Here is an 8,771-nt window from a genome sequence, read left to right as displayed (position 1 = left end):
GGATGGGGTGTGGGAGGATTTGGGAGGGCCTCCCAGTCCAGGCAGGGGAGCGGGCAGTGGTGCGGGGGCTGGTGGTGCTGCTGGGAATGATGGAAGTGAAGCCTCGATGTGGTGTGGCAGCGGGTGGAGAAGGCAGGGCAAAGGTCAGGGGTCAGCAAGGAGGATGTTTTCCTGCCTGGGGAATATCAGAGACAGGCTTGGTAGATCAGCCGCCTGTGCAGCCGCTTCATGGCTCTGCATTCCATTGATTTTACATCAAACAATAAAGAAAATATTATCCTGGCTTGTCACACACCAGCCAAAAATGCAAACAAGAAGCAAGGGCTGCATCCAGAGGAACAAGTGCCTCAGCAAGGCAGGTCTTCCCACCACTTCACAAATGGGGAAAGATCTCCAAAATGTGCCAGGAGAAACCCTAATGCCACCTCATCCTGACATGGTGAATGTTCTCCCCTCTGGGACCTGCCTCTCTGTGTGACCCTCCCTTTGCCCATGGGTAGGTGCTGAGGTCCTGTGCGGCCGTGCCAGAGGTCATTGAAGTCCTCTTCAATTCCTACTCACAAATCCCTGTCTCCCAGGAGTGGTCCGAGGCTGTGCCAGAGGAGGTGTTCCAGGTGAGAGAGTGCTGGCTTTGGTGGGGATGGCTGAGGCCCAAGGAGGGGGGTTACCCACAGAGAGGGGTTTTTTTCCCCACCCAAACTTCACTTGGATGGGGAAAAAAAAATTGGAATAGTCCCCAGAGCACCATGGCACACCTGATTCATCCAGGTTCGCATCCCTTTAGCTCTGTCGACATCAAAACCTGCATCCCTGCCCAACCTGCAATAAAATCCACTCCCAGCATATGGAAGTGACCCTGGAGCCAGAGCACTGCCCAGCAGGAGCCCACAAGACTCATTTTGATTTGAAAAAGCTTGTTCCTGGACAAGCAACAGGTCTGGTCAGCCCACTCTGGCACCATCCATGATGGTTTCCCCATCTGAGAAACAGGGTCTCTTCTCCAAGGTCTCTTCTCATCCATTCCCACCGGGATGATGCTGCCAGTGACCATGAGGGCACCCTCCCCACGAGGCCAGCTTTCTCCACGTGCTTCCACAGGGGAATTCCTCACCCAGCCCTTGCTTGCAGGGCCGTGTCAGTGCATGGACCCCTTAACGCCCAGGCACACGTGGGTTCCTTACCTCCTTCCCTTCAGTCTTCATCCTAGAATATCTCCAGCTTGCTTGGTAATCAGGAAAAAACTAAAGTGCTGCCCCTGTTCCCCCTCTCTTTGCAGCAGCACCAGCCGTTCTACAAGTCCCTGTTCCAGCTGGCGGGTGCCGTGCGGTGCCTGCAGCACTTGTGCCGCTCCGCCATCCGGGAGAACCTCGGCAGCAGGTGCCACAGCCTCATCCCTCTGCTGCCTGTGCCCAAGGCTCTGCGGGAATACCTGCTGCTGGAGCCCGAAGGAGTCGTGCTCTGAAGGAGCAGATCCACGTCCAAGTGCAGCCCTGCCTTCCCCGCACGGAGCAGGGCAGCCTCCGTTCCTGCCAGCCGAGCCAGGGAGCGCAGCTTCCCGTGATAGATGGCTGTTTTCCAGGGATTTATAATGTAACTGAAATGTGCTTTCGCCTGTAACTTTGTATAGATTTTTTTCTCTAATTGTGCTTTAAATAGATTATAAAGAGTAATAAAATGATTAGTAGCTGTTGGGAGCCAGCTGCAGATATGAATAATGCTCATTATAGAGGATCCCTGCAAAGCAGGGGGGCTGCTCAGGTGTGCAAAGGCAAGCAGGTCAGTCCCATCAGCCCACATGGGCATCAAATCCCCTTGAATAAACCTCACACAAGCAGCACTGGCAACAGAGGTGCAGCATGGAAGCCCTTAGCAGGATGCAATATCCAGGGGCATTAATATAGACCTTAAAATAGACCAAAAAAATCTATTTTTTTATGTAGAAGGCACGAAGAAAGTGCTGGTTATTCCACACTGGAGGGAGTGACACAGCTCCCTGTATCTCCTGGCTTCCAACACTCCATAGAATGCACCAACACCTGCCATACCCACCATGCCTATCACTGTCCCCAGGCTGGCACACGAAAGGGTTGGAAAACCCAGTGGCAGGAGTTTGGGCTTTCATTTCCCACAGCGACTCAGCCAAAGGCACCAGGAGGAGCGAGGTTTTGTTTTTCCCAGACCCTCGGCCTCCCCAGATTAATTCCTGCTGAACCAAAGCATGTGCACCTGTGTGTCCCTTGGAAGAACAGTTGTCCTCATGCCAGCAGCTCTGCCACAGCACTCACCAAATCCTTCCACTGCTTAATTACACTCGTTTGGGGGTTTTTTATATATATATAAATACCTCATTTTGCATGTTTGGCTGGACTGTGCAGCAGCACCTAGCGCTATCATGGCTTGTGGATGGGATGCAGGCAGCATCCCTGGCTCCCAGAGCAGCTGCCTGTGGAGTGTGGAAATGGGGAGGAAAAAGAAATTCCTCCCTCCTCCAGCTTCCACCTGCTGCTTCCACATCATCCCTCACCATTTCAGTTGTATATGGATGGGCAACTGCACTGCCAAGCCCACCCCGTGTTCCCAGTCTTTGGTGCCCTGCCGTGGGAATGCCTGAGACCCCGTCAGACCTGGCACCTCGTGGCTTTAGTGGCTCTTTGACTTTATGGTTTGTTTTGGTGGCTGGAGCAGGGTGTGGGAATTGAAGGGGATTTAGGGGAAAAACCCATCCTGGCCGAGCTTGAACCAGCCCAATCCAAATTTTGGTGCCTCTTTCATCTTTTGTGCGGTGCCCGGAGCGGGAAGAATGACACGTTTTACATCCCTATCGGGCACTTTTGCAGGGAGACAGAGTCCCACCGGGCGACCACATCCTCCCCCCAGAATCCCAAATCCCACATCCCGCAGCCATGGCCTCGCTGCACAGCCGGTGAGGGGGGAAATGCAGGTCCAGGGGAGGGAATGAAGCGGCTGTGGGGGCCGGAGGGGCCGCGGGAGGGGGACACGCGTGGGCCGGTGCGCGGCTCCCCGCGGCCCGCAGGGGGCGCGCTGGGCACGGCCGGCGGGGGGACCCCGGGCGGGACCCCCCAAAAACACCCGGCAGAGCGGGGGCGAACGGGGGGAAACCTGCGGGAAACGGCTCTCGGGGGCTTAGGGGGCTTCTCGCCCTCAATTTCAGCCGTTCTGCCGGTGGCGCGGGGAGCGCGGCGGCGGGGGATGCTCCGGGCGGGGTGATGGTGATGGTGATGATGCTCCGGGTGGGATGGGGATGATGCTCCGGGTGGGATGATGCTCCGAGCTTGGGTTGATAAGTTTGGCGGGCGGGTAAAGAAGCGTCTGGCTATATATATATTTAAATATATATACACGCACCAAATATATGGGGGGGTTATTTTATTTTTTTTTTATTTCCCCTCCTGCCGGCGCCTTGTTTTGATGCAGATGTTACGAGGAAAGGATCGGTTTTATTATTTTTTTTTATTATTATTTTCCAGCAGCTAAAGACGGGAGGTCACATTAACTTCTAATACGGAGACGCATAAAAATGCGATTATGCCTGCTAAACAGAACACAGTAGGCTGCTAGTTAAGACAATGAGATTTCCAGGAAGCGATGCATAAATTCTTCAAAAAATGACACATTTTTCACGTTTCATTCCAATTAAATTACTGAGGCAGCTAACACAGCGCTGTGCACGCCATACATTTGGGGGAAATGAAGGCTTTTCTGGTTTTTTTTCTTTATTTTTCTTTCTTTTTTTTTTTTTAAGTCTATCTGGATGTGCGTGTTTTATGAAAGACGTTTGATATTAAGCAGCTATTAAGGAAAAAAATGTCAGAGACCTTCTCTCCTCGAGGATTTTTTTTTTTGTGCGTGTGTGTGTGGTGGGGCTGCTCCTGCTCGTTTTCCCACTCTGCAGCATTAAACCACCGATGGTCCAGCTGCAGAATAATTTCCAAATAATGGGAATTTCCCGCCATGATGCACACACCTCTCTGTTTGCAAGGAGCTGGGGAGAATTAAGGAGTGATGCCCACCCTCCCACCCCCCCAAAAAAAGGTTTTGCCGTCCCGTCGGGTGTTCTTCCCCACAGCTGAGATCCTCTGGAGCAGGATCGAGCCCGCCCCGGGGATTCTGCGGGAATGGAGGGGGGTGGTGGGTGAACCCAGTGGGAAGCCGGGTTTGCCTCCCACAGTCTGAAAACGGGCTCCTCAGGGTGATAATCAAACCTCGAAGTGGCCCCGGTAATGAAACAGCGTTTGGGGGGTTTTATTTTTTTGTTATTTATTTATTTTTTAAAGCAGGCTGCACTGGGTGATCCGCAAAGCAATACAAATCAGAAATGAGATTTTTGAAGTCCTAATGAACCTGATTGCAGGAACATTTATAATCCCCCATGGCTTTAAATGAAATCAGATATAATCAGGAACTATGGGGAAAGGGAGTGTTTACAGGCAGAGATTGGGAAGTGCTGCTGTATTAGTAAAGATGCTGTTCCTTCTATTGATGTCTAAAATGATGGATAATGTGAGAATGGCAAATATACTATTTGTCTAATGGCTCTGCAATTAAATTCCCCTGTAAATGACCCATGCCTCATTTCATCCTAATCTATGGAATTTTGATTGAATTCGTCAGCTCTAATTGAAAAATACTGCACTTTAATGTCTGCAGTGCAGTTTCAGGACCGCGCTGGTTTTAATGAGACGGTGCCCCTCTGACCTGGGAATATTTTAGACTTTTATTCGGGATTTTTTTTTTTAAACTGCCGGATTTCTCAACTCGATTCCACGAAAAGCCGGGAATGAGAGCGCGTGGGGTTTGCCACCACTAATCTCTCCGTAGCCATGCATTTGATTAAGGTCTCCTTTAAGGCTCTTAAAATATTTGGACTCCGGTTATTTAAATATGTATCCATTTAAAATAATTTTTAAAATAGCCTAATTCCCCTTATCCGAACGAATTTTGGGATATGAGCCGGGATTATGGAAGTCAAAATTTTTCTCTTTTTTTTTTTTTTCTTCCTTTTTTTTTTCTTTTGACCTGCACGGTGTTATTTTTACCCTCTTATCCTATTTTTTTTTACCCGAAAATCCCGACCGCCTTCGAGTTTGTTAAAAAAAAAAAAAAAAAAAAGGAAGAAAGGGAAAAAGGAGGGGGGAAGGAAAGGGAAAAAAGGAGGGGAAAAGAGGAGGAGGGGGGGAAGGGGGAAAAAAGGGGGGGAAAAGGGAGAAAAACCACATAGAAAAAAATAAACCGACAATAAGAAGCGGCACATCCCCGGTGCTGGGGGGAAGTTGTGGGAGAACCCCCAAGGATGGGAACCCCTCCCCTCCGGATCCGCGACCGAGCCGCGGTGCGGGGACCCTGCAGGGGCGGGGGGGCTGGCAAGAGTTCAAATGGGAACACGCGAAGGAGTTAATGGGATTAAGCGACGAATGAGGGATTTGGGGGTTGTTTTTTGTTTTGGTTTGCCTTTTTTTCCCCCGCTTGGGAAGCGGAGGGGGAGGCGGGAGGGGGTTCCCGGCGGGCACGCGTGGGGCAGGGGTCTCATCCCGCGGCGGGCGCGCTTCCATGCGCATCCCTATTCCCACAGCCAAGGGGCAAATCCTACCCTCCCACGTCTCCATCCCTCTTACTCCCAGCTCCCGCAGCCCAAAACCGCTGAAATGAACCCTGAGACACGCACAAAACCGCATCCCCCTTCCCCGCAGAGATGACGGGGGGGTAGGATGGAGAGCCCTGGCTGCATCCCTAATTCAGTGCTCACACCTAATCCTTGCCTCGTTAAATATACACGGATTTTTTGGGGGTAGTTCTGCTCACGGTCTCCCCTCTTGCTCAGCTCCCTTTCCCAGGGAAAAAAATCACTTCAAAAGCTCAGCGGGGTGAGATGATTTTGGTGACATTTCCCACGCAATTAAAATTTCCCCAGCGGATGCAAGAATTAGCTCGGCAGAGCCTTTGCAAGCCTGAGTTTTGGCTTTGAAAAAGTCACTGGTATTAACATCTGCTGGAAAACAGAGCTGCCCCCCCAATCCCTCCTCACTGACCTCGGGGACCAGCAGCAGCACAGACTCTCCTCCAAATAATGCTCCTCGCCAGCACAGCCCCCCAAAACCCCATGGGAGGACACCATCCCATGTGGTCCATGGAAACCCCCAGCACAGCTCCCAGCCAACAGCCTGGAGGTGCCCAAAGGGCTGGGAGCAGCCATTGGCTCCCCAGCCCAGGTGGAGGGATGCTCTGACCTCTGCCACCCTATGGATTCCCACGTGGAAGGGCTCAAGCACATCCCACTCCTCCTCTTCCTTCATGGCTCCCTTCTTTCACTTCTTCACTCCAAAAAGCTGCACCCCCTCCCCACCCCGATTTGGGGGTTTATTTAGCCCACACTCTTTCCCCCCAGCCAAGAGACCCCGAGAGTCACAGACACTCCCCCAAAATCTGCCCAGTTCAAAGATGACGTATCTGCTGCTCCTCTCCTGAGAAGGTTTTTGGGACAAAACCTGCTGGAAGGCACCTGCTCTTCAGCATTCCCTAATCTAGGTGACTCGGGAGCCTCCTGCAGCAGCATTTGAGTGCCACATTTCAAGCTGGGTCCATGTGGGACCTGCTTTGCACCCACACCACGGCCCAGCCAGGCTGCCCAGGGGGAAAAGGGGCTCCTCCCCAGCCAAGCATGACCCTCCAAAGTATTGATTTAGATTTAGACCCCTTGGGAAAGGCTCCCGGCATGTCCCCGTGGCAGCGGGGGTCCCTCCGGGGGCTCCCCTGCCTGCTCTGCCCTGCCCCTTGCCTCCCTCACGCCTGCTACACTTCCCAGGCACAATCACGCTCCGGTTGCTCCTCCGACAATCAGAGATCGCCGACGTTTTTCTCCGGGAGAAAAATCAGCTAATTATGTGCCGAACAAAAAGCCTATTCTTGCCCGAAATAATGCTCCCGTCTTGCAAAGGCACTTGTTTGTGGGCAAATTTTGAAGGGGGCTGACAATAAAAACAGCTGCAGGAGCTGGGTGTTGGTACACATTTCCATGCCCTGCCGGATTACCGTGCCTAATTATCTCTCCCCTTTCCACAATCTAACGTGGGTTCCTGAAAAGAGATGATTTTTTTTCCCCCCCTCTCTCACTCGCTTTTCTATTCCAACGAAAGCTTTGCTCCTCCGCACGGCTTTCCAGCCTGCTCGGGTTGGTTTGGGAATGAGCAGGGATGCTGCTGATTTGGGGGGATGGAGAGTTTAGCTCAGCTCCATCCATGGTGGATGGAAGGAGAGGGAGGCAGGAGAGGGCTGTGATCGGGTGATGCCTGATGGATCCCGAGGAGGGGGAAAAGGGAAAAACACGGGAGAGAAACAACCACACACGCAGCTCCGAGGCATCCGCAGGAGAGATCCAGTCGTGCTGGGAAAAACCCCGAGCGCTGCACTGCTGCACATATGGTGGCCTCTGAGAGGGGAGTCTGGACATATGGAAATGAGCTGGATAAGTAAACTTCTCCCAGGTCCCTGAAGTCAGAGACGGGCCCCAAAAGTGTTTGCGCGCACACACCACACAACCCCCTCACCCCCAGCAGCAGCTGCTTCCGTGGCCATCCACCCTGTCCCACGTGCCATACCTCTGGGAAAATTGCTTTCTCCGGCAGAAGTGCAGCGCTGGGGAAGAGGAAACCCCAGAATTCATGCCGGGGGACCAACAGGGCTCGGAAACCCAAAAGCTGCACCGAGGGAAGGGGAGCCACAGGCAGGACTGGCCGGCACAACTGTGCCGAGGCCCAAAAGCAATAACCCCCCTCTAATAGTTTCTGCCAAGAAAAGAACGCTTTCAGATGTTGGCTGGAGATGTGGAGGGATAAACTGACTCAGATATCCGGGCATGGGTCGGGGGGCAGCCCCAGTCCCCCGTTTCAGGAAACCAACGAGCTTCAGTGGCGGGAATGAGCAGGGAAAGGGGTTTTTGAGAGGACTGCAAATGTCACTTGCTAAGGGCTGGCAGGGAGGTTGTGATACCCCTTTCCAGAGGACAAACCACAAAGGGAACTTCTTGGGGGGGTGGGGGGGGTGGGGTGTAGAAGCTCGAGGGGGGTGTCCTTTGGGATGCACAGCTGTGCCAGTGCTGGAGGGATCACTCTCACCCCGTGTGCCTCTGAGCTTTTGAGGGCCTGGAGGGGTAGGATTTGGGGGACAGAGGATGGTTGTCCTAATCCTTAGCACCCACCAGCCACTGCCATGGGCAGGTCACCTTCCTCCTGCAACGCGCAGTGCCCAGCCTGCAATCTTCCATCCTCCCCTGGAAAACTGGAGCATCCATTAGCTAGAAAGGAGCTGTGGATCAGTAAGAGTTTCCCAAGCGGACAGGCCAGGCAGGACAGGGATCGCCTGTTGACCCTTGGTTTTGGGGGAGCCACCCCTCTGCCAAAAGCCACTTTAAGTCAGGGCTTGTCTGCAGAACCCCCCCAAAGCCAAGCCCAGGGGCAAAGCCAGCACCATTGTCCCAGGAAGACTCCAACTTCCCAGAGGCAGGAGGGATCCCACCCCCAGCCAACTCCCCTCCTTTCTCTTTTTTTCTCCCACTCCCCTTTTTTTTTTTTTGCATTTAATTTTATTTTCCAAACCACTTGATCTTTGCTTGGGAACCTCTATTAATTGCCTGGGTTTGCCTCTTCGCCTGGTCCCTTTATCATTATTTATGGCCTTTGAAATTGTGTAAAGTTCCCTTGACGTTCAATTTACAAGTTTGGGGGCTTTTTTTTTTTTTCCTTTTTCCCCCTTTTTTT

The 8,771-nt window shown here is 52.6% G+C and overlaps 2 protein-coding genes across 2 annotated transcripts in view; both read left to right on the top strand.

Annotated features, from left to right (window-relative positions):
• Window positions 1-1,694, top strand: part of LOC103757072 (ankyrin repeat and SOCS box protein 18) — a 13,784-nt gene extending 12,090 nt beyond the window's left edge. The window contains exons 5-6 of the mRNA XM_029964427.1: window positions 501-614; window positions 1,277-1,694. Coding sequence (XP_029820287.1) covers window positions 501-614; window positions 1,277-1,462 — 300 coding nt within the window. The 3' untranslated portion in view covers window positions 1,463-1,694. The remainder of the gene's footprint in view (window positions 1-500; window positions 615-1,276) is intronic.
• A 1,209-nt stretch (window positions 1,695-2,903) lies between these two features.
• Window positions 2,904-8,771, top strand: part of GBX2 (gastrulation brain homeobox 2) — an 8,450-nt gene continuing 2,582 nt past the window's right edge. Inside the window, exons 1-2 of the mRNA XM_029964426.1 lie at window positions 2,904-2,923; window positions 3,173-3,251. Of these exons, the coding sequence (XP_029820286.1) occupies window positions 2,904-2,923; window positions 3,173-3,251 (99 nt within the window). The remainder of the gene's footprint in view (window positions 2,924-3,172; window positions 3,252-8,771) is intronic.

Source organism: Manacus vitellinus, unplaced genomic scaffold (genome assembly GCF_001715985.3).
Source record: "Manacus vitellinus isolate BGI_N305 unplaced genomic scaffold, ASM171598v3 scaffold_71_pilon, whole genome shotgun sequence".
NCBI lineage: Eukaryota > Metazoa > Chordata > Aves > Passeriformes > Pipridae > Manacus > Manacus vitellinus.
Note: the sequence above shows the minus strand (reverse complement) of the source record. Positions and strands in the feature narration are given on the sequence as shown.